At 38.8% G+C, this 25,213-nt stretch overlaps 1 protein-coding gene across 3 annotated transcripts in view; it reads left to right on the plus strand.

The window, feature by feature from the left end:
- The window catches only part of ITGA8 (integrin subunit alpha 8), a 173,433-nt gene that overhangs the window by 38,081 nt on the left and 110,139 nt on the right, over nt 1–25,213 (plus strand). For all 3 annotated transcript variants that reach the window (XM_058179912.1, XM_058179911.1, XM_058179910.1), the window contains exons 3-7: nt 7,207–7,307; nt 14,109–14,232; nt 16,486–16,547; nt 19,560–19,605; nt 24,960–25,085. In XM_058179912.1, coding sequence (XP_058035895.1) covers nt 7,207–7,307; nt 14,109–14,232; nt 16,486–16,547; nt 19,560–19,605; nt 24,960–25,085 — 459 coding nt within the window. The remainder of the gene's footprint in view (nt 1–7,206; nt 7,308–14,108; nt 14,233–16,485; nt 16,548–19,559; nt 19,606–24,959; nt 25,086–25,213) is intronic.

Here is a 25,213-nt window from a genome sequence, read left to right on the forward strand (position 1 = left end):
CTGCTAGTAAGCCTGTGCCAGGTTGAGCTTAGCAAATGTGTTCCCTTTTCTAATGAATGAATGATGGGTATGGGATAGGCGCTCTGTTGTAGGGCCTTATTGATGGTACATTTATAATCTGCACAAATGGGGACTGATCTATCAGCCTTAATAGGCATGACGATAGGGGTTTCCCATCAGGCATGATCGATGGGTTCAAAAATTCCCTGGCCAATTAGTTTATCCAATTCTTTATCAATTTTGGGTTTGTGGGCAAGAGGGACCCTTCATGATTTGAGCCTAATAGGGGCAATTTTGGAGTCTTGGATGAATGAAATAGACATTCCTTTATACTTGCCCAGGCCATTGCTGAAAAGATTCTCAAACTTTCGGATGAGTTTGTCTGTGTTTCATGGTGGACGGCATTGATTTCGATCACCCTAATCCCAGGGCCTCAAATCAATCGAAGCTGAGCAGGCTTGGTAATTCACCGCTGATGACCATTAGTTTCAAGGGTCCAGAGAACCCCCCTAAATTTGACCTGGAAGGTTCCGCTTTCCATGACAGGGATGCGGTTCCCTTGGTAGTCTTTCAGTTGTATTCTCTGGGGACTTACGTCTCCCTTCTTGAGGCTGGGCACAGCCTTCCTGATTGTCTCCCAGGACACGATCATCAATGATGACCCTGTGTCGATTTCCAAGTTGCATTGCGAGTTCTCTAAATGAATGGCAATGTGTATTTTCTTTGCTTTTGAGGAGCTTGTCTGCCTGATGTTGGTTTGATATGTATTGTTTTCCTCAGCTGGTGGGTCCTCTCTGCATCTGGACTTCCAGGATTTCGGCTTCCTTCTGTCAGCTGGTACAGCGGCATTGGGTTGCTGTCATGTGCGGAATATGGCGGCCTAGCTAGTGCAGCAGACTCGTGCGAGATGCCCCTTTCAGTCACATCTCTGGCACACTGTCTTTTTATATCTGCACGCTGCCCTGGGATATTTGCCCCCACATCCTGAACACAGTGGCTGCCTTCCCTCTGCATCTGGGAATACTGTCTTTTTCTCCCTCTCCGATTGTAAGCAGCAGATGCCATTTTCTTCTTCTGATGACTCAATTAGCTCGGCACTTTCTTGGTGGACTGCGGAGGATTGGCGTGAAGTCATCACGTTTCCCGCCTTTTGTAGAGCTGCTGCAGATTTGTGTGAGGACTCTGCTGCTTTGCCTTCATCAAGCACTGTCTGTAGAGTGAGTTTAGGCTTTGCAAACAGCCACCTTTGCAAGGTAAAATCCCTCACTCCACTGTGAATTGCTCCAGCAATATGTTCTTTAATTCTCTAAACCTGCAGTAGACTGGGCCTTTTTCAGTGCTGCCACATAATAGTTGATGGATTTGCCTTCTTCCTGCACTCTGCTATGGAATTTGCACCATAGAACAAACTTGGATTGTACCAGAGCGTAGGGTGCTTGCAATGTAACCATTGCATGGTCACATAATCAAAATTCAGACACATGGCAGCTGGTTCATATTTATGATGATTAGAGTGTCCCCCCACCCCCCCTTCATGTGATCACCTTTTGTGACCTTCTGACAAGCAAAGTAAATAAGGAATCCAAAGTCATTTAACAATCCTGTTACTAACTTAGAAACTGCAATGATTTACTTAACAGCTGTGGCAGGAAAGGTCATAAAAAGGGTCAAAGCTTACTTAACAAATGTCTTGATTTGGGACAAAAATTTTGGGCTCCATTATGGTCATAAATTGAGGACTACCTGAACGTGCAATAATTTAAAACAATGTCATTCTTCTCATTATTTTTATGGATTAAAAAAATAGGTTTTTTTCATTAAAAATATTTTCTTTATGCTAATATTTAACATGTTCAATATTGTTAATTTAGAGGATTCAATAAATATCCAGTGGATGTATCAATTTTAATTTTTAATAAAGTAAATATTGATGACTATAGTCTATAAAAATAAAAATTCCATCATTTTTTTAACAGTGGGAAGGGTCCTGAGAGGAAAATATTAAGAAACACTGCCTTAGAGAGATCTAAGAAGACAAAATAGAAAAAGTAAGGAAAGGAAAGGAAACTATAAAGGAGGTTGCAGGTTCAAATTGTTTATGCTTGTGACTTTCCAGAGGAGTATTATCAAAGAGGACATCCATCTTGGAGCTTTCTGGTAGTAAGATATGGCAGGGACCTGATCTTACCAATAATATTTTCCTGATTCATCAGGATTTAAGCTACAGCATTGATGTTGTCTTTCTATGATGGACAACAATGCTGACTGGACAATTGACACCTAATTGCAGTTCCCAGAAATTGACAAAGCACTGGCAATAAATGCAAATTAAATAATTAACATTTGCTGCATTTCTGTGTCTTCTTAATGAGATGCTCTCTCTCTCTCTCTCTCTCTCTCTCTCTCTCTCTCTCTCTCTCTCTCTCTCTCTCTCTCCTATTTCCCCCAAAATAAGGCATATTCTGCTAATAAGCCCAATTGGGCTTTTGAGTGCATGGACATAAGGCCAAGTGCTTATTTCAGGGTTCAAAAAAATATAAGACAGGGTCTTGTTTTTGGGGAAACACGGTATCTACCTACCTACCTACTACCTATCATTCATATCTATCTATCTATCTATCTATCTATCTATCTATCTATCTATCTATCTATCTATCTATCTATCTATCTATCTATTTTTTTATTTGTCAAACACAACAGTATATATAAGTATATGCATGAAATAACCATACGAATTGGATACAATCAAAGGGAACATTAGGACCTACCTACCTTCCTACCTACCTACCTACCTACCTACCTACCTACCTACCTACCTACATACCTACCTACCTGTATCTTCCCTCCATGCTCTTGGGTTGTGAGCAACATTGAAATTCCCTTCAGTACCAACTTTATAGAAGCTTCATTTTGTGACTTGTTTTATACAAGTTCCAATCCATTTTGTTTTCTGCACACTTTCTTTGTTTAAGGACACAATCATGTCATGCTGAATGTTACTATGGTAAACATGAGAGAGACAGAAGTGGGCAGCAAGTTAGTTCAGTGACTTCCATTTTTGAACTTTCTAGTTAAAATATACTGTGTGTTTAATGCATATTCTCTGCAGTTTTGCTAATGTTGATAATATACTTTGACACTGAAAAAAAAACTTTCAAATTCCTGCTTTCACAGTTTTTGTTTTTATTTAACTGAAATAATGAGAAGACCTGGAGAACTCCCTGATAGGAAGCAGAAACCAGGCAGAATTATCCAGATAAGAAAGGCCAGGAGTATGTCTTTGTTTGGGGGAATAAATAGAGAAATTCATTAAGGATGACTAGTGAAGAAGGAACACAGCTTAGGAACATATGGGAAATCAGTTTACTTCAGAGGACTGAGGGTGAAAGGAAGAGAGGGCTGCTTTATATTACAACCTGAAATACACTATAATTGGCCTGAATTTTTACACAGATGGTTTTTCTTATGATGACAGATATGGTGTATATATAAAGCAGTGTTGCAGAGCTGTTTCTTATGGTAGTATACTACACATGTAATACTGGTCCAAATAAAGATATCTAGTAGCCAGAATGGGACAACAGAATTTGAGAAGTTATTGCTGATCAAATAAAAATGTGTAATCTCACTTCATAACAAAGAGGGGAAAATATTAAAGTGTCCTTTTAGAAGTGTATTTATTTATATGCACAATTGAGTAGCATCTTGAAGCTCCTACCTACATGGGTTTATTACTGTTGTTGGTTTTTTTGCATCAATTTCCAAAATTATTTTAGTATACCTAAACTAAAAATGCACATCTCATTGGTCAGCGATATTAATTCATGACACTGGAATATTCACATATTTTTGACTGTAACAATTGATTGTTGTTTTGATTATGCATGAACTTTGGGAATTGAAGTATATAGTTTGTATTTCTATGCCATAATGTGGAACTTGGTATGTACTACAAAATGTAAATTGAGCTTCATTCTTCCTTTTTGGTGGAAAACATTAGTCTGTTGTGTACTCACCAAGAAAAAATGAATTTATAGAATCTTCTTGGGTATATCAGATCTATCTATGATCTAATGAGGCTTTTCTTATGTTTGAAAGACTTAAATCTGAATTGCTGTTCAGCTGTTGCTTCTCTATGTATCCCCAAACAGCTTCATTGGCTGAGTTTAAAGCTTAGAGACTAAGAATGAATGATACAAAAAGTAGTTCCTTGTTGTCTCAACAGATGGCAGAACTTGGCTAATCTTATTTGAGATGAAATACTAAGCAGAATAGAAATTTGATGAAAATCGTCCAGGGAATATCAGGGCCATAGACTAGTTAAAAAACTTCCTGGAAGAAAGATGAGACAAAAATACTTCGATATGAAGAAAAAGAAAATAATACGGATGTATCATTGAAATCAAAATCCTGAAAGTCTTTAGAATTTTAATCAATTTTGGAAGAAAATACAAATGTTTTCAGCAATATATATTTATTAGTATTATCTATGTTTGTATCTACAGAACAGGGGTGGGTTCTACTTATCTTTACTACCAGTTTGCAACGGGAGTGCACGTGCGCGCGCTTGTGCTGCTCACGCTCACACGCTTCTGTGCATATGCAGATCGTCCATTATGATGTCTGGGCAGGTGGGCAGACCTTCCTGCCGCTTTTACTACCGGTTCGCAAGAACCGGACAGAACCAGGAGCAACCCACCACTGCTACAGAACCATCTTTTTGGTTAGTATGTTGTGAAAATCCAGTCCAAGTGGTTAGGTTTGGGTCAATGCTGTAAACCCAAAAAGCTCTAATTGAGTAAGCTGTGATATGTTTTCTAACATAGTCCACCTCAAAAGGCAGAAAACTGTTTTTTTGAAATAGATGAAGATGAAATAGTTACACTCTTTTCAGTGTAGAAAAAAATTAAACTTTATTTATTTAAATATTTATTTTATTTGACAAGCATATGTAAGATAACAGATAAGAGTATGAACATGATTTTGAATAAAGGATAGAGTAAAAAGGGAACATTAGGACAGGGACGGTAGGTACGTTGGTGCACTTATGCATGCCCCTTACAGACCTCTTAGGAATGAGGTGAGGTCAACAGTAGCCAGTCTAAAGTTAAAGTTTTGGGGGTTTGGGGAAGAAACCACAGAGTCGCTGGGTGAGATCATCAGTGGCTTTGGTGTGAGGTACCAGCTGTACGCTGATGACACCCAGCTGTACTTTTCCACACCGGGCCACCCCAATGAAGCCATCGAAGTGCTGTCCCGGTGTCTGGAGGCCGTACGGGTCTGGATGGGGAGGAACAGGCTCAGGCTCAATCCCTCCAAGACGGAGTGGCTGTGGATGCCGGCATCCCGGTACAGCCAGCTGAGTCCGCGGCTGACTGTCGGGAGCGAGTCATTGGCCCCGATGGAGAGGGTGCGCAATTTGGGCGTTCTCCTGGACGAACGGCTGTCTTTTGAAGACCACTTGACGGCCGTCTCCAGGAGAGCTTTCCACCAGGTTCGCCTGGTGCGCCAATTGCGCCTTTCTGACCGGGATGCCTTGTGCACAGTCACTCACGCCCTTGTGACGTCTCGTCTGGACTACTGCTATGCTCTCTACATCGGGCTCCCCTTGAGGGGCATCCGGAGGCTGCAGTTAGTCCCGAATGCAGTGGCGCGGGTGATTGAGGAGCCTCGTGGCTCCCAGTGACACCCATCCTGCGCCGGCTGCACTGGCTACCTGTGGCCTTCCGGGTGCGCTTCAAGGTGTTGGTGAATGTCTTTAAAGCGCTCCATGGCATAGGGCCGGGATACTTACGGGACCGCCTGCTGCTACCGAATACCTCTCACCGACCCGTGCGCTCTCACAGAGAGGGGCTCCTCAGGGTGCCATCGGCGCGACAGTGTCGTCTGGCGACACCCAGGGGAAGGGCCTTCTCCGTGGGGGCTCCCGCCCTCTGGAACGAACTCCCCCCAGGACTTCGTCAACTTCCGGACCTCCGAACCTTTCGCCGCGAGCTTAAAACCTACTTATTTATCTGCGCTGGACTGGGGTAGTGTTTTAATGTGTTTTAATGTGTTTTAAGGGGTTTTTAGTTCCAAATTTTAATTCTGGCCAATTTTAATAAGTTTTTTAATTGTATTTTTAATCTGTATTTATAGTATTGTATTTTTATTTGGCTGTGAACCGCCCTGAGTCCTTCGGGAGAAGGGCGGTATACAAATGTAAATAATAAATAAATAAATAAAATAAGTCAGGTAGTGCATTCCAGGCATTGACCACTCTGTTGCTGAAGTCATATTTTCTGCAATTGAATTTGGAGCAGTTTACCTTGAGTTTGTATCTATTGTTTGCTTATGTATTGTTGTGGTTGAAACTGAAGTAGTCATTGACAGGTAGGACATTGTAGCAGATAATTTTATGTACTACACTTAGGTCAGACTGACTGCGGCATAGTTCTAAGTTGTCTAAGCCCAAAATTTCAAGTCTGGTGGCATAAGATATTCTTTGCTGGTAGAGGAATGGAGGACTCTTCTCTTGAAATATCTCTGGACCCTCTTAATTGTATTAATGTCTGATATGAGTGCAGGTTCCAGACAGATGAGCTGTATTCGAGGATTGGTCTAACAAATGTTTTGTATGCTCTAGTTAGTAGTATAATTTTACCATAAAAGAAGCTACACAAGATTAGGTTAACAACTCTTAATGCCTTTTTAGCAATGTTGTTACAGTGGGCTCTGGCACTTAGATCTTTAGAAATTAATACTCCAAGGTCCTTGACAGAGTGAGGGTCATCTAACTTGTATTTTATGTTCTGATTTTTTTTGCCAATGTGCAAGACAGAACATTTGTTGGTTGAGATTTGAAGTTGCCACTTGTTTGACCAATCTGACACATAGTCAAGATCTTTTTGAAGGGTAGTAACATTGTCGGTGGTGTTGAATAGTTTTACATCATTAGTGAAGAGAATGCAGTTGCTTTTAATATGATTGCAAAGGTCATTTATGTAAAGTATAAAGAGTGTTGGTCCTAAAACGCTGCCTTGGGGTACACCATTGTTAACAGGTACAGGATTTGATAGGATTTGATAACTTACCTACTTCAGATCCAATCCGTTATAAATAGCAACTTAAATGAAGTAACCTTGACTATACCCTTCCCCTTTCTCCTTCCCCTCTCCTTCTAAAACAGCATGGGTAAATATAAATGTGTTTTTCTTTCTTTTACAGATAACAGGAAAATCAAAGTTAATAGTACAAGAGAACCTCTTGAATTTAAATCAAATCAATGGTTTGGAGCAACAATCAGAACTCATAAAGAAAAAGTTGTAGTAAGTTTTTATATCTTTTTTTAGATATTCATTTTTGAACTGTATGTATTTAAAGCACATGTGTTTATTAAAAACATTGTTACGCTGATTCATAAAGAAGACAACTCCAAATTCATTACTGTATTGGCCTTCATTAGATTAGCCAAGGTGTCTTGACATAGTCAATATAAAGGTTAGGTTTAGTGGTTCAGGTATGAAGGCAAAAGGTGCTTGTCTACAACTCTATAAAGGAATTATATCTTTTTTCCAAGATTGTTTAGCTGTCTTTTACAATTGTTACCTAATCCTGGATAAAGATAACCCTGGTTTTAAAAAAAGACACTTTATGCATACCCCTTCTTGCTCTATAATGTATATCCAAAGCAGTTTCCAACTCTAGAGAGTGTGTTCTCAATATAGTTTCAATCTAATGGATTATAATGGGCTATAAATGAAATATAAATAAATAAAGGGAGGTAATTATCAATCTAGATATTCTGTATATGTATGTGTGTGCGGTAAGTGATTTTAATGTTGAATCTTATTTTTAAAGAATATCCTAGGATAAGTTTTATCTTCATGGTAGACTAAACCAGCAAACCAAAGTTATCCATGTTAATATTCCTTTTATTGTAAGATTACAGTAACAGAATCTTGCAACTCTGAGTAAGTTTCTCTCTCACACACACACTTTATCTTCTTAAGAAGTGCAGAAATTCAGTTTTCAGGTACTTTGTCAAATTGCCTTTCTGCCTTAGATTCAAATTTCTGACTATTATCTTAGTTGCAGTTAATCCTCCTCAAGATTATTCCAACTTTCCATTACATCCATATTCTAAAGTAATCAATATCCTAGTGTAATTCTGTATTAACCTAAGTGCTGTGAAATGCAGCTCGATAGTAAATTGTTGTTAATTGATAAATATTTATTTTAGAGCAATATCTGTGGTAAACATGCTTATGGAAGACTTGGCAAACTAAAATAAATTCTATACTGAAAATAAGTTAAAGAGCATTCAAAAGACCCCCAGAAGTTTAATTTCTAATATTAGAGAACTCTTTAGTGTTTAACTCACATTAATTCATAGTTCGTGTTGTAGTAGGAATATGAACAGAGATTTTGGCATCTGTTATTATTTTGCTTGTTCCACAAACCTATTTCAATCTCCAGTCAGGCCTTTATAAAACCTTTATACCACTATTTTGATATATACACCTAGTATTGGGTTTGGAATTATTCTTGAAAGAGATGGAAAAACATGTGCTTATTTATCTTTATTTCAAGGGATCTGGAGCTTCCTCCCCAAAAAAAATCATTAAATTCCATGAGAAGGGAAAATGATTCAGTATAGGAATGTAATATATTATCTCCATTAAGTTACTTTAATTGAATTGAATTTTGTGTGTAAGAGAGGGTACATGTTATGCTTTAAAGTCAGCATTGACTCCTGGCCACTGCCTGGATAAGTCCCTGGAGTTTTCTTGGCAATATTTTTGGAAGTGGTTTGCCATTGCTTTCTCACATTTTCCCAGTTTTTCATCTGTTGTTTTAAAAACTGCACCAAACTGGGCCTTGAACGTAAATTAATTAAAACAATTTTGGCCCCTACTGAGTACTTTATCCCCACCTCCCCTCTAGTTTCTAAAGTATAGTCACCTGCCTATAGTGAAAAACCAAGTAGAATCCTTATTCTGGAAAAAGTATAATGCAATAAAAATTATATTTTAAATGTGGATAGTAAGGGATATATAAATAGAGTTTTCTCAGAAAATTTTCAAAGTGAGGATGCAGACAGATGTTTAAAATCTGAATGAAATAATAAATTTTATCCTGAATCCAAGATATATAAATGATTGTTATTAATTGTTATTAAAACCTTCTGGCACGGTTCCATGGAATACAATTTTTCCACAGGGGATGGTTTCATCACTTAGAGCCTGCACATGTGCAGATAAAATTTTGCTCACTCTCCTGCTACTTGCATGCCTGGTTCCTAACAGGCCAGAGACCAGTATTGGTCAACAGCCTGGGTGTTAGGATGGGGACCTTTGTCTAAGTAGTCTGACTAGTAAGATGATAGGGATAGCTTGGAGAGTCTAGAAAGCAGCTTTTTAAAAAACAGGTGACTAAATGTGTTGTTGGACCATAAGAAAGGCTGAGCACCAAAGAATTGAGGCCTTTGAACTCTGGTGCTGGAGAAGACTTGGATTTACTTGGACTTCAATAAAACATTTGATAAAGTAGACTATAACCTCCTACTAGATAAAGTAGAAAAATGTGGGTTAGACAGCACCACCATCAGATGGATTCATAACTGGCTGACCAACTGCACTCAACGTGTAGTCCTCAATGGAACTACATCCACATGCAGTGGAGTACCCCAAGGCTCTGTTTTAGGCCCAGTACTCTTCAACATCTTCATCAATGACTTGGACAAGGGGATAGATGGGGAACTCATCAAATTTGCAGATGACACCAAGCTGGCAGGAATAGCCAACACTCCAGAAGATAGGCTCAAGTTACAGAAGGATCTTGACAGACTTGAACATTGGGCGCTATCTAACAAAATGAAATTTAACAGTGAAAAAAGTAAGGTTCTACATTTAGGCAAAAAAAAAAAAATGCACATGTACCGTATATGTGGTACCTTGCTCAGTAGTAGTACTTGTGAGAGGGATCTTGGACTCCTAGTGGACAACCATTTAGATATGAGCCAGCAGTGTGCAGCAGCTGCCAAAAAAGTCAACACAGTTCTGGGCTGCATAAACAGAGGGATAGATCAAGATCATGTGAAGTGTTAGTGCCACTTTGGTAAGGCCACACTTGGAATACTGCATTCAGTTTTGGTCGCCGCGATGTAAAAAAGATGCTGAGACTCTAGAAAGAGTGCAGAGAAGAGCAACAAAGATGATTAGGGGACTGGAGGATAAAACATATGAAGAACGGTTGCAGGAACTGGGTATGTCTAGTTTAATAAAAAGAAGGACTAGGGGAGACACGATAGCAGTGTTCCAATATCTCAGGGGTTGCCACAAAGAAGAGGGAGTTGGGCTGTTCTCCAGAGCACCTGAGGGTAGAACAAGAAGCAATGGCAAGAAGCAACTTAGAACTAAGGAGAAATTTCCTGACAGTTAGAACAATTAATAAGTGGAACGACTTGCCTGCAGAAGTTGTGAATGCTCCAACACTGGAAATTTTTAAGAAAATGTTGGATAGCCATCTGTCTGAGATGGTGTAGGGTTTCCTGCCTGGGCAGGGGGTTGGACTAGAAGGCCTGCAAGGTCCCTTCAAATTCTGTTGTTATTATTATTATTATTACTCCTGCGAGTCCCTTGGACTGCAAGGCGAACAAACAAATCAGTCCTAGAGGAAATCAACCCTGACTGCTCTTCAGAAGATCAGATCCTGAAGATGAAACTCAAATAGTTTGGCTACCTAATAAGAAGGAAGGACTCACTTCCTTCTAGAGCCTAATGCTGGGAAAGATTGAGGGCAAAAGAAGAAGGGGATGACACAGAATGAGGTGGCTGGATGGAGTCACTGAAGCAGTAGGCGTGAGCTTAAATTGACTCCAGAGGATGGTAGACAATAGGAAGGCCTGGAGGAACGTTGTCCATGGGGTCGCGATGGGTTGGACATGACTTTGCAACTAACAACAACAAAAAAATGTGTTGTATGAATCTAGCCATTGCAGTTAATAAATTATGACTTATTGTGGCTAATCCAATAAATCATGGCTTACCATTACCTCAGTTGGAAAATGCTCCTCACAGTTGTAGAACTATTGCTCTACTATAGTAGAATCAATGGAGCTATGGCTCTAAATCTGAAGTTTCTTTCATAAATCTTCGGGAAGCTTCTTCTGCATGCTTCAATGGAAATTTCCAGCTGAAGCCCTGTAACAATCTGTTTTCTTTCGAGCAGTTTCATTAAGTTGTAAGTTAGTTGTGATGGTTTCCTTATCAAAGGAAGGAATGCCTTACGAAGGCATTTCATATTAGAAATTAGTGCAGAAGGATTTAATGCAAAGCTTCACAAAACATTTCATGTTTCGAACCATGGATTTGGTCATGCTTAATTTTCCCAAACAATTACAAAACAGCTGGTGTTGTCTTGGGAATTTGTTTCAAAATGGTTTGAATTATTTCTAAATAAGATTGTGTATCTAAAGGAAATGCCTTGCTTGAAATGTTTGCTCATATGGTTAACCCTAGAAAAGGACTTTGACATAAAGCTGGTGATGAATAAAACATCACCCTATCTTGTTACAGAGATTGTTGGCATGGGAAATTCCCACAAGTCTTCAAGCAGTCCAGTTCTCGGATTCCAAACTGATTTACCTTTCTTTGCATGCCTTACTTTTTTCTTCCCATTCTGCCTCTTTTTGAAATGCAATATTGATTTTTTTACACAAAATAAGTATCAAAAGGAAAGCATGCATAAAATGTCACAAAGTAATTTTTCCTAGCTGACAAAGGAGCATTTTCTTCCAAAGCATAAGATAAAGCTCATACGTTTATCCTTTGCTGCATATCTCTTGCAGAATTATAAAGTTTGTTAATGTTGTTTTTATTACAGGGGCCTTGTTTTTCTGCGTAGTAAGAATTTCTGATTTGAGTGTGAACTGAACACTTATAATACTTTTGTTATATTTGTTTTGGGTATCATTATACCAACAGAAGATATCCTAAGCCCCTTTTTGTCTGTATTAATTTTCTTTGCCTTTAATTGCTAATAATCAGAAGTATCCATCTGCTCCCTTTTGAAACAAAAATCAATTGCAGTGTAATATTCTCAAACTAGCTTGAAATAAATGGTAAAATGAGATAAAACAGTGAAATATGAAATATCCAAAGAAAGGATCAGAACCTAATCATTCCCAAAATAAGAGCCAACTATTTATTTAAGAAAAATTGCAAGCCACCAACAGGGTCCCCAGACCATAAGTGACATTCCAGAGGCAGCCAGCTCTCTTTTCTACTGCTTTCATCTCAACAGTGTGTCATGTATCCAACATAAATACCCACATTCACACCTAAGAAATAAGCCCTTTAGTTAATCTGGTTTCTCACCAATATATGTAACAGTTTAAGGACATTGCTTAAACTTGCCATCCTAACTGGACATTATATCCAGCTGTAATGCACTATTCCTCTCTGTTGGAAAAAGTAAAGCTAAAAAAAAGGCAGTAGGATTGCTGAAGAAACTTTCTGGTAATGATAACCTTAGATGAATAGATAGCTATTTGTAAACTCTCTTGATCAGTGATCTATAATGTTTATTAGATTTTTCGAGCATTAAAGGATATTTCATTATCCTTTATTTCAATATTTATTTCAATATTCCATTAGCCACTTAGATAGATAGATAAACAAACAGGCAATTAGCACTATATTTTCTATATAAGGCAGCCACATGACCACTTTAATAGCAGTAATTAAGTGAATCACATGATCATAAGTGCAAACTTTTGTCTGAATGGGTATTTTTGCTAGAAACTGGGAGAAATGTCACAAATTGCAGTCACATGACCATGGGACACTTTTAGAATAGAAGAATAGAAAAGAATTCTTTATTGGCCAAGTGTGATTGGACACAATCACACTTGGAATTGGAAGGAATTGGTCTTGGTGTATATGCTCTCAGGGTAAAGAAGAGAAAGTAAATAAAAGAAGTAAATAAAAGAAAAGATAAATTAGTCAAGAATCATAAGGTACAACACTTAATGATAATCATAGGGAAACAGTCAGTGTAAACCTCAAAGATACCAGCAACAAGGTTCAATCAATTATAAATGTGATCTAGTTGCCAAGCCCCTGATATGACCTTGGCACTGTAACATTTTACAACAGCACTATAGGTTGTACTGAACTTAACAGTCACAATTCAACCTGGAATTAAGTTAATAAGTCTTTGTCGTCATAAATTGTGGTATCACTTGACAGGATTCTAAGTAATGGCATTGTTTAAGACAGCCGTTTAAGAAATACTTCAATTATTAAATAAGCAACTCAGTCTTAAATTAACGCCACTGTCGTTAAGTGAATATATTTTCTTCTTTGGGTATTTTTTCAGGAAACCAGAAATAAATGCCAGAAATCAATAAAAAACCTTCACAAACTGTGGTCACGTGATCACAGGATGCTGCAAAGAGTGCTAAAAGTGAATTGGTTGCCAAGTTCCCAAAATGTAATCATGTGAATATAGGGACATGTGTTGCTCTCATAATTCTGAAAGTGGATGATAAGTAGCTATACAGTGGCCTCTCAAAATTTTGAATGTTCATTAAGAAACAGTCATACGTTGCGGACTACCTGTAGTTTGGTTTTTGCCACAAGGGTAAGTTGTATACCTCTTGAACTCCAGGATAAAGATGGATATAAATCTAGTGAGCGAAAGCATATAGATTAGAACAATTCTTTGGGGTTCAAGCAATTTATTATTCAACTCTACCCCTAGGCAAAAAAACTTGCCTAAGTTTTTCAAAAATTATAACTCTTCAGACTACTACAACTAATAAATGAGAATTTAGGAGAAATCCTCTTAGTTAACTCAGTTAAGTGAAGGAAAGTTGCTCCTAAACGTGATTGAAGGATAGAGCAGAGCAAGAAAAAGGGCAGCATATGTGGAAATACATATCTTGCTGACAGTCCAGTGTCAATACTTCAGAAAGCAATAAACCTGGTTTTATAAAGAATACATCTGTATTTTTTACACAAATGACTACACAAATTATTAATTTGTAACTACACAAATTACTGTACTGTAAACCTAATCCAAACACCTAAACATGTTTTGTTGTGCAACTCATATTTTGATAGGCTTGTGCTCCCTTATATCATTGGAGGACTCTGAAGGCTGTTCCTGAAAAGGATCCAGTGGGTACCTGCTATGTTGCTATTCAGAATTTTACTACCTATGCAGAATATTCTCCTTGTCGTAATAGTAAGTTCTTTGAGTAGTAAAAACTGAACTTCGTAAAATAGTTTTCATATGTATTTTCATATATTCAATGTAGGCATGTAGTTCTGAGTCCAAAGCTTTGGTTATAAAGAGACATGTAATTATATATAGTTGCTTTTATGTTTCATTAAAAGAATAATGATGAGTCTGGTGCTACAATGATGATAAGTTAATTCTGGCTTGATTTAAAAGAACTTTCAATATGGCCAACAGACCTTGATCAGCAGAAGCCAAATGTTAAAAGCAGCTGATTGCTAGAGATACAGTCATCCTTCTCTCTATCTCTTTTTGTAGAACTAACGGTTAACTCCTTAACTTTGAATAAAGATAATTACGTTTGTGAACAAGGAAGTTATAAAGCATGGAATGGGAAACCACCAAATTAACAAAATATTGCACAATTGCTGCAAGTCTTCTAATTGTTATTCAGTGCACCCATGAAGATATTTATCATATATGAATGTCAGTTGTTTATATCAGGTTGTACAGAGTTAGAAGAGGCTCAGAAAGTCAAAACAGCAGCTGTCTCTGTTTTATATGCTTGTTATATGCCAAAAAGAAGTAAAAAAAGCACTGGCAATTTGATCATGTGATTGCAACTGCCATCTTGACTATTCTGGCCCTTTTGCAGACTCTCTAGCTATGATGGACTGCAGCCAAAATGTGTACAATCCAAGATCTTTTCTCCAGCTCAGACTGATGTAGAAATAAACCAAACCAAGGATTTCATTTTCATCTTCCAAATATAAACTTGTTGCTTAGATTCATGTTTTTTTAATCAAAACTCACACACTTGGTTTTGAATGATCATTATCATTTAATTGTCACTATTCTTACTTTACTTTGGATCTAGAATTCTTCCACAATTGTTACCTAATTTTTAGCACAAAAATTTGAAGTTTGGATTGAAATTGATCGGGAAAAGGAGGCTAGGAGATCATGGAGGTTGAATGAGAATTTGTTTAAATATGAACAAAATGTAAATGAATGTAAAAAGCAAATGAAGGAATTTTTTATTATGAATATGAAAAAAGAAACATCTATAGAGATGATTTGGGACGCTAGCAAGGCCTATATGAGAGGAAATCTTATACAAATGAATATTAAATACAAAAATAAATTGCAGAAAAAGAAAAAGGAATTGGAAGAGGAAATTAAAAAGAAAGAACAGTTATTGATAAATAGCCCAGGAAATAGTAAAATAAAAGAATCAATAAATATATTAAGAGGTCAGTTTAACATGTTGATGGCAGATCAAGTAGCAATTAATTTACAATATGTAAAACATGATACGTTTAATAATGCCAATAAGCCAGGAAGATGGCTTGCCTATTTAATAAGGAAAAAACAGAAATCACGAATGATTGATAAAATAGAATATAGGGGTAAGGAAGTTTATCAAAAGAATTTGATTAAAAAAGCATTTCTAGAGTATTATAGTAAGTTGTATACTAGGGATATGATTGATGATATAGAGATAGAAAGATATTTACAACAACAAAATATTTGTGAGCTTACAGAAAATCAAAGAGAAGAACTGAATCAATTAATTACTTCAGAGGAAATTTTGTTAGCTTTTGAAGGAGAGGGGAATTGAGAGTGTGACTAAGTGTGGTGTGACTAGAGATTATAATTTAGGAATTATTTTAGATTATGATTGTTAGTTTTGATACCCTGCATTTTGTTCTGGGAAGTCGGGGTGGGGGGTGGGGGTAAGGGGAGGGAATTGGGGGGTTTGGCAGAGATGGAGTGATGGTTAATGTACAGGGTTAATTGAAGATGTATAAATATAATTAATGCAGGGTCGGGTCTGCCCAGTTACCATTTTAGAACGGTGGGGAGGGAGAAAAGAGAGAGTAGGAGGTAGGAAAGAGGAGAAGAGGAAGGAAGAGGGGTAGAAGAGGGAGAAGGAAGGTGTAGGGTGGAGGGAGGAGAGGATGTAGATAAGAGAAGGAGAGGAAGGTTTGGAAAGTAGAAGAAGGTAGAAGAGGGAAGAGTGTTAAAAAGGGGGGTGGTGACTGGGCAAGCCCGACTAATTGTATATAACTGTACATTGGATGAACTATTTGATATGATTGTAAAAATAAAACTTTATAAGGAAAACAGGCAAAAAAAAAATAAAAAAAAAATTTGAAGTTTGCATTTGAAGCTTAACTCCCCCTTATTAGTTATGATTACATTTGAATCAATTTATAATATAAAACTAACTCAGTGTTCATTCTTTGATATCTTCAGACAACCCAGATCCTGAGGGTCAAGGTTACTGTCAAGCAGGATTCAGCTTAGATTTTTATAAGGTGAGCATCCAGACTGGTTGGCTGGCTGATGGATTTTTTAACCATTTTCACATTCACTCTCGTATTTACTTTCTTCTGCAATTCAGCATTTTTCATCTTAAAAATATTTGTATAACACACACAACCACATTGTATTGACTCAAAAAATTCAAGTTTCATTCAAAGACTCTTAAAAACTGGCTTTCTTTCTATCCAGTTCTTATACTAATCCTAGGCAGGCATCCAAACAAACAATGGGAAATGTGCAATTTTCTTCTTGCACCAAAGGGAGAATATGTTTTCTTAAAGGAAGAAATTAATCAGTTACAGATTCTGCATTTGATTAACAGTCCAAATAAAAACAGGCAGTTTTGTTGACAAGGTCCTTACTCATCCATCATTGATATTAGATGAAGTTTTGGCCAGGGACAGGGCTAGTAAAAACAACATTCTTTTAATGCTTATTGTCCTCATTCAAACAAAAACATAATACAATAACTACAATTTCTAGCTACAAAACTGAACCGAAATTGAAGCCTACATCATGTAGTTACAAGCTAATGTTGGTTGGTGGAAGCAGTCCTGGATGAAACTGTGATGACATGACAGAGATATTTTTATTTCTCTTGTGTGTTAGATGGATGTTGCTATTAAACATAACATTCTACATTCAAATAAATAATGAAACAATCTCACTATCACTGCCAGAGCCCCAGGCTATATGGCAAAGCCAAGTTTGTTTGTTTGTTTGTTTAGACATTATATTTTAACTCTCATACCCTCCTTGGTTCCTCCTAAAATGTCAGCAGAGTCAGGGCAAACTTAATGTCAGAGGAATGATATTTCAAAAGGTATGAGCCATAGTATAAAAAGTTCTTGGGTCACACCATATTGAACTATGCTGGAAAGACCTGGAGCATGCCTCTCCTGCAAGATCTAACAGAACAAGTAGACACTATTGGGGAAAGGTGACTCCATGCCAGGCTTTAGCCAACTTTAAAGTAACCACAGGCACCATGATTTGCACCCAGATTTGCATCCAGAAATATAGTGGTAGCCAATGTAGCTCGTAGAGCAGAAGTGTCACATAATGCCAAATGACTGGCACCCATAACTGCCCCCCTTACCATATTTTGTTCTAACTGATGCTTCCGGATATTCTTTTAAGGGCAGCCCCATGTAGAGTGCACTGTACAATTGTTGCAGTAGTTGCTGTTACTTTTGTTGTAATTATTCAGTTTGTAAGATTCTTTTGTATCAATAGGATGATTTGTGTAATAAAAGCAATTTAGAAATGTATTTACATACAATTTAAACAAATATGTACATAAACCACAGCAAGGGATCAAAACACGATGGGGGGAGACAGAGTGGGGGAGAGAGGAGGGGAGAGAGAAAAGATATACTAATATTAATTCATATCTATTTATTTATTTATTTATTTATTTATTTATTTATTTATTTATTTATTTATTTATTTATTTATTTATTTATAATTTAATTTCTATACCGCCCTTCTCCCGAAGGACTCAGGGCGGTTTACAGCCATATTAAAAACACAGAATATACAAAGTATAAATCACAAATTTAAAACAAAATATTTAATAGGCCTAATTAACTAAAACGGTCATAGACCGATATAAAACCCTTTAAAATTTAAAATTATAAATAAATTAATTAAAACACACTTAGGCTAGTAAAGTCTTCAATTCCCGCTTGAAGGTTCGGAGGTCGAGTATAATTAATTAATTATACCCTTCCATGTCTTTCTATTCTTGGTTCCATCATGTTTATGCACAACTTTATATATTCCTTTCTTCTTTTGAACTTCTTGCCTCATTCTTTTTGAGGATCTCATTAATTCATCCAAATATAATCTCCTTTTTCATTCTTCTTTCATTTTGCAATTGTATGCTTATATATCTATTCTATATTATGAAACCATCAAAATCTAGTTCTTTCATGCTGGTCACTCATTTTTGTAATCACTCCATATTGCTTCAGGGTCATGAAGGGTATTTTGATCTTTTCTCTTCTTGTGTCACCACAATGCTTCTTAAGTATCTTATTCCCATTGCATTGCATTGCAGAAGCCTATCAGTTTGGTTACAAAATCAATCAGTTTGTTACCTTGACTACTTTTTTGACCAGAATTCCCTAAATACTTTTCCAGGTTCAGATAAAAATGTAATAGCCCTCCTGTAATTTTTGCATTTTGTATTGAACACTGATATTCTTTCTATTGTCAGGTTTGAAAGCAGTCTGCATACACACTTATTTTTATTTATTTATTTATTTGTTTGTTTGTTTGTTTTTTTTATTTTATTTATTTATTTTGTCACAACAGTATATATAAGCATAAGCATGAAAATAACTATATAATATATAAGCATATATATATATACATATATAAGTATGTAATAACTATATTAATTGCATATAATGAAAGGAAACAATAGGACAGGAACGGTAGGCACGTTTGTGCTCTTATGTAATTTTCCAAAGCTAAATATACATCAAATGTATATATATCTGCAATTTCTGCAGTTATGCCATCTATACCTGGCAGTCTTGCCATTTTTCAATATTGTTGCAATATTTATAACTTTATTTTAATCCATTTTTTTTCTTGGATACTAAATTTTACAGCATTCATTTCAGTTTTATTCAATATCTCTCTGTCATTCCCAAAAAAATATCAAAAAATATCCCTTTCAGCAGTGGCCCTAATTGCAATAACATATATACTATAGCATAGGTATCTAGAATTGTGCATTAACTATGTCTCTCAGGATTTCCAGCCAGCAAAAGCCATTCAGGGATTCGATTTTCCCGCAAATATGGGGAGCCCAAGATTTGGTTATAGTATTCAGTAACAGCCAAGCAGTGGGGAATCGCTCATATTTTTACCCTGGCCATAATTGTAATATTAATAATATTAATTGTTTGGATGATTCTTATGTATTTGATTTTAGTATCTGGTGTACATTATTAATTTTGTGTTATTGCTGCTGTTGTCTGTCTTATGTACAGAATGGAGAACTCATATTAGGAGGACCTGGCAGTTTTTACTGGCAAGGTATGTTCATCTTTTTCATTAACAAAAATCTGAAAATGGAAGTGAAGTATCAGCAGAACCAGTGATGAGATATTTGCCATACTTTCTGTATAATAATTCCCACCTCATCTTAGTCAATCTCAAAGGACTGCATATTTTGATACATTCTTTTATATCTCTGTAAATTGGCAAAATCTGAATTCAGAATTATACTTTGAATTATGAAATTTTCTTGAAACATTTTATGTTGTATTCTGTACTAGTAAAAGGCCTAAAAAAGGCCTGTACTTTCTTCTGCTCTGTTGTGACAAGATAAACAATATATGTATCATTTCCATATATTAAAACAGAGAAAAAACTATTATTGTACTGCATGGGTTTACCAGCTCTTCAATACAAAAATGTCCTATCACACCAACTGCTTTGTGAATGACTACTCGAAATAGGTGATTATCACTGTCTATAGCTCCTTTCTTTTATGTACTTCCAATATTGGCAATTCTGTTCCCATCTGCTAGCGGTTAGTGAATTTAAGAAATAGAAATTGTTCTAAATCAAACTATTTGGTCCAACTACCCTTAAAAAAATTGACACTGCATATAAATTGCCTTCCAGGTCTTCAGACTAGAACTTTACAAACTCTACTTAGCTATACTGGAGATTTAGCTAAGACTATTGATACTCTTTTCATGTCAATGTACATTCTTTAGACTTGCAAACAAATGTATTATCTTTTGCTCCTATGTATCTTTTCAGGTTCATAACATTCATATATTTTGAAGTACAAGTTATATCAAGATAATGTAGGGCAGGAGTTGCTATACTTTCACGTTATTACTCCCATTCAACATTTTTCATCCTTTAATCCTTTTATTTTCCAACATCCGTTGGGTGGATACAATACATATATACATACATTCCAACTATACTATTATTTTCTAGGGTAAGCAATAGTCTATACAGTGCAAAAAAGGGTTAAGGGTTTTTTAAGGGGGGGGAGGGATTCGACGGGTGGGGGGGAAAACCCGTCGGGGAGGGATCCAGCCCCTGCGCTAGTTCGCGACACTATTCCATCCTGTCCGGAGGCAGGGGGGGAGGACGTTCCAGGTTTAGAGGGATGTTCGATCTGTACGGTAAGGGGGAGAGGCAGATATGGCGGGGAGGGCCGTGCGAGTTATGGGAGCACGCGTTCGATGTTTGAAAGCGATCGCGTGCTCCGGCCCCTCTGTCCCTACCCGTTCCTCGGGTGGTCGTGATCCTCAGAGCTTGGATCTTCGGCTGATGTTATGTAATGCCCGGTCCGTGGTTAATAAGGCTCCTCTGATTTGCGACCTTATTCAGGGGGAGTCCGCGGACCTTATGGGCATTACGGAAACCTGGTTGGGCCCAGAGGGAGGGGTCCCCCTGGTTGAGATGTGCCCTCCAGGTTTCCGAGCATTTCATCAGCCGAGGGTCCAAGGTAGGGGTGGGGGGGTGGCGGTTGTTATCAAGGAGGATCTAGAGCCGAGGGAGGCCACTATTCCTCAGATTGCCGGTTGTGAATCCCTTTATGTGCGGTGGGGCTATAGGAATCAGTTGGGCTTGGTGATCGCGTACCTGGCTCCTTGCTGCGTGACCACAGCCCTGCCTGAGCTGTTGGAGGTACTTGCTGCTGTGGCGGTCGAGTCCCCCAGACTTATTGTCATGGGGGATTTCAACCTGCCATCAGCTGGCTCGTCATCGACGGCAGCTCGGGAGTTCTTGGCTTCCATGACGGCCTTGGACCTGATTCGAGTAAATGATGGCCCTACGCACACGGGGGGAGGCACACTGGATCTGCTTTATATCTCTGGACAGTGGTTAAATGATCTGGTATTAGATGATTTAGTAACGGAACCAATGTCATGGTCGGATCATTTCCTCCTTCGCCTAGACTTCCGAACCGCCATTCACCACCGCAGGGAGACGGAACCTATACGGTGGTTCCGTCCCAGGCGCCTGATGGACCCTGAGAGGTTCCTGACGGAGCTTGGGCCATTCCCTGAGGATCTGGCCCACGGCACGACTGAGGAACTGGTCGCGGCATGGGAACAGGCGCGGCGGGCCCTTGCACCGTGCCGCGCCCCTGCGGCCTCTGACCCGGCGTAGATCTCGACCGGCCCCGTGGTTCTCCGAGGGGCTGAGGGAGATGAAACGCCGGAGAAGACGCCTGGAGAGCACCTGGAGGTCCAGTCGCTCGAGCTGATTGGACACTAGTTAGGACCTATTCTAGGACGTAGCTAGTGGCAATGAGGGAAGTGAGGCGCCCCTACGCCCCCACCCTCATTGCGTCGGCAGATAACCGCCCGGCCGCCCTGTTTCGGGTCACCCGCTCTCTCCTACATCAGGAGGAGCGGGATGACCCTTTGCAGGACGAGCCGAGGAGTTTAGCGTTATCTATACGATAAAATCGCTCAGCTGAGGGACGGTCTGGATCGAATTTGGGATGATCCAAGCGAGGGAGAGGAGGCACGTCTTGTTGAGTCCATTTGGGATGAGTTCGACCCTGTGGCTCCGAGGGCGTGGACAGGTTGTTGGGGAGGCTTCACGGCACGACATGTTTACTGGACCCGTGCCCTTCCTGGCTGGTACTGGCCACTCAGGAGGTGACACGAGGCTGGCTCAGAGGATTATCAACGCTTCTTTGTTGGAAGGGTTTTCCTGCCGCCTTGAAAGAGGCGGTGGTGAGACCCTCCTTAAGAAGCCCTCCTGGACCCAGCTGTTTTGGGTAATTATCGTCAGTCTCAACCTTCGCTTTGTTGCGAAGGTTGTAGAGAGTGCCGTGGCGCGACAGCTACCCCAATACCTGGATGAAGACGTCTATCTAGACCCGTTCCAGTCCGGCTTCCGACCCGGATACAGCACGGAGACAGCTTTGGTCGCATTGGTGGATGATCTCTGGAGGGCTCGGGACAGGGGTTATTCCTCTGCCCTGGTCCTATTAGACCTCTCAGCGGCGTTCGATACCATCGACCATGGTATCTTGCTGCGCCGGTTGGGGGGATTGGGAGTGGGAGGCACCGTATATCGGTGGTTCTCCTCCTATCTCTCTGACCGGTCGCAGACGGTGTTGACAGGGGGGCAGAGGTCGACCGCGAGGGGCCTCACTTGTGGGGTCCCTCAGGGGTCGATTCTCTCGCCCCTTCTGTTCAACATCTACATGAAACCGTTGGGTGAGATCATCAGTGGTTTCGGGGTGAGATACCAGCAGTACGCTGATGACACTCAGCTGTACTTTTCCACCCCGGACCACCCCAATGAAGTTGTTGAAGTGCTGTCCCGGTGTTTGGAAGCCATACGGGTCTGGATGGGGAGAAACAGGCTCAAGCTTAATCCCTCCAAGACGGAGTGGCTGTGGATGCCGGCACCCCGATTCAGTCAGCTGCAGCCGCGGCTGGCTGTTGGTGGCGAGTTATTGGCCCCAAAGGATAGGGTGCGCAACTTAGGTGTCCTCCTGGACGATCGGCTGTCGTTTGAAGATCATTTGACGGCCGTCTCCAGGGGGGCCTTCCACCAGGTTCGCCTGGTTCGGCAGTTGCGCCCCTTCCTTGATCGGGATGCCTTATCCACGGTCACTCATGCGCTCGTTACCTCTCGCTTGGATTACTGTAATGCTCTCTACATGGGGCTCCCCTTGAAGTGCGCTCGGAGGCTTCAGTTAGTCCAGAATGCAGCTGCGCGGGTTATAGAGGGAGCTACGTGGCTCCCATGTAACACCGATCCTGCGCAGGCTGCACTGGCTGCCTGTGGCTTTCGAGTGCACTTTAAATGTTGGTAATGACCTTTAAAGTGCTCCATGGCTTAGGACCTGGGTACTTACGGGACCGCCTGCTGCTACCACATGCCTCCCACCGACCCGTACGCTCCCATAGAGAGGGACTTCTCAGGGTGCCGTCCGCCAAACAATGCCGGCTGGCACTCTGGAATGAGCTTCCCCCGGGTTTACGTCAAATACCTGACCTCCGGACATTTCGTCGCGAACTAAAAACACATCTTTTTATTCGCGCGGGGCTGGCTTAAATTAGTTTTAAGGGGAAATTTTATTAATTTTAAATGGGGTTTTTAGTATGGAAAATTTTAATTTCAGGCTAATTTAATAAGTTTTTAAAAGGTATTTTAATTTGTATATTGTGTTGTTTTTACTTTTGCCTGTACACCGCCCTGAGTCCTTCGGGAGAAGGGCGGTATAAAAATTAAATAAAATAATAAAATAATAAATAATAAATAAAAAAGAACCATTAAGTAAAAAAAATAAATGTATAAGAGAATAGAAGAAGGAATGAGTCTAAATAAATTGAATTTCCACAGCTTCGCTCACTCCTTATTTTTCTGACTTTGCTCTCATCTATAAACTGCTTTTTCATTGTCCTTTCTTCTGTAAATTTATTACCTCTCTTTTAGGATCTTAGGATCCATCCAACTTCAGTGTTCTCAACAGATCCAGGAGCTGCTGAAAATGCAAGATAAATTTGAGCATCTATGTAGAACAACTCTTACTGCATAGTTCATGCTATAATTACTCTTGCTTGCAGGAAGTCCATAACATGTAGGAGGTTAATTGGCAAGACATTGGTAGATACATCTTTGAGAGAATGGAGCTTACTGAAATATTTGAACTTTAGAACAACATGATGATACTGGCTTGGAGTTATATTGTTTGGCTAGAGCTGGTTCTTGGATGGATGCATACATTTTGTTTTCTTAATTGCAGGAAATACATTAGTGTCTTTTATTTTCAAGAAATTCTTATTTCAGTAATGTATTCTTTCTCCATCCCAAAGGATTACTGCACGTGTTAGATGCTAAATCAGCAGGTGGTTGAACTTTGCTGGCTCAAAATTAAGTTTCAGTATTTTATGGAATTCTAAATTAGAGAAAAGAGAAAAATGAAAAGATCAAACTGTATTTTTTATTGTATTATATTCCATTTCTACTCAAGATATTAAGGCTGCTTTAGCTAAACTTCCCTCTTCATGTTTATTTTTTTTATAGACTATGAAGCAATCAGCAATTATCTTGAATTTCCTTATAGTTCCTATCAATTAATGTTAATTACTTCATTAAAATGGATCTTTGTTAGGTTGCCCAGAATTACCTTACAGGAAAGATGACATAATAATCTAATAATAAATAAATAATTTTAAAAAATAATATTGGGTGGGTGACCTTGGGCAAGTCATTCTCTCAATCCAATCTATTTTACAGATCTGATGGGGGGAAATAGGAGGAGGAAGAGTATTATGTATGATCACCATACATATAAAGTAATAAAGGCAGGATAATAAACTAATACATAATTGCTGCCTGTATTACTCTAGTTGCCCTACAGGACAACTTATTATATTTTTGAATCTCAGGTCAGGTTATCACCAGCAGTATTGCAGATGTTATCACAGATTATTCCTTCAAGAATATTCTAAGGAAACTATTACAGGAAAAGCAAACTGGAGTGGCCCCTTCTATATATGATGACAATTATTTGGGTAAGTCATATGGTGATTTTCCTGGCACCGATCTTGTTTAGAAATCTGATATTAGAAAATATTTGTTCTGATTAAGCAGGAGAAGCTGAGATCAGACCTGTACATACAGTATATCCATTGTTATGAAT

Source organism: Ahaetulla prasina, chromosome 4, assembly GCF_028640845.1.
Source record: "Ahaetulla prasina isolate Xishuangbanna chromosome 4, ASM2864084v1, whole genome shotgun sequence".
In the NCBI taxonomy this organism is placed as follows: Eukaryota; Metazoa; Chordata; class Lepidosauria; order Squamata; family Colubridae; genus Ahaetulla; species Ahaetulla prasina.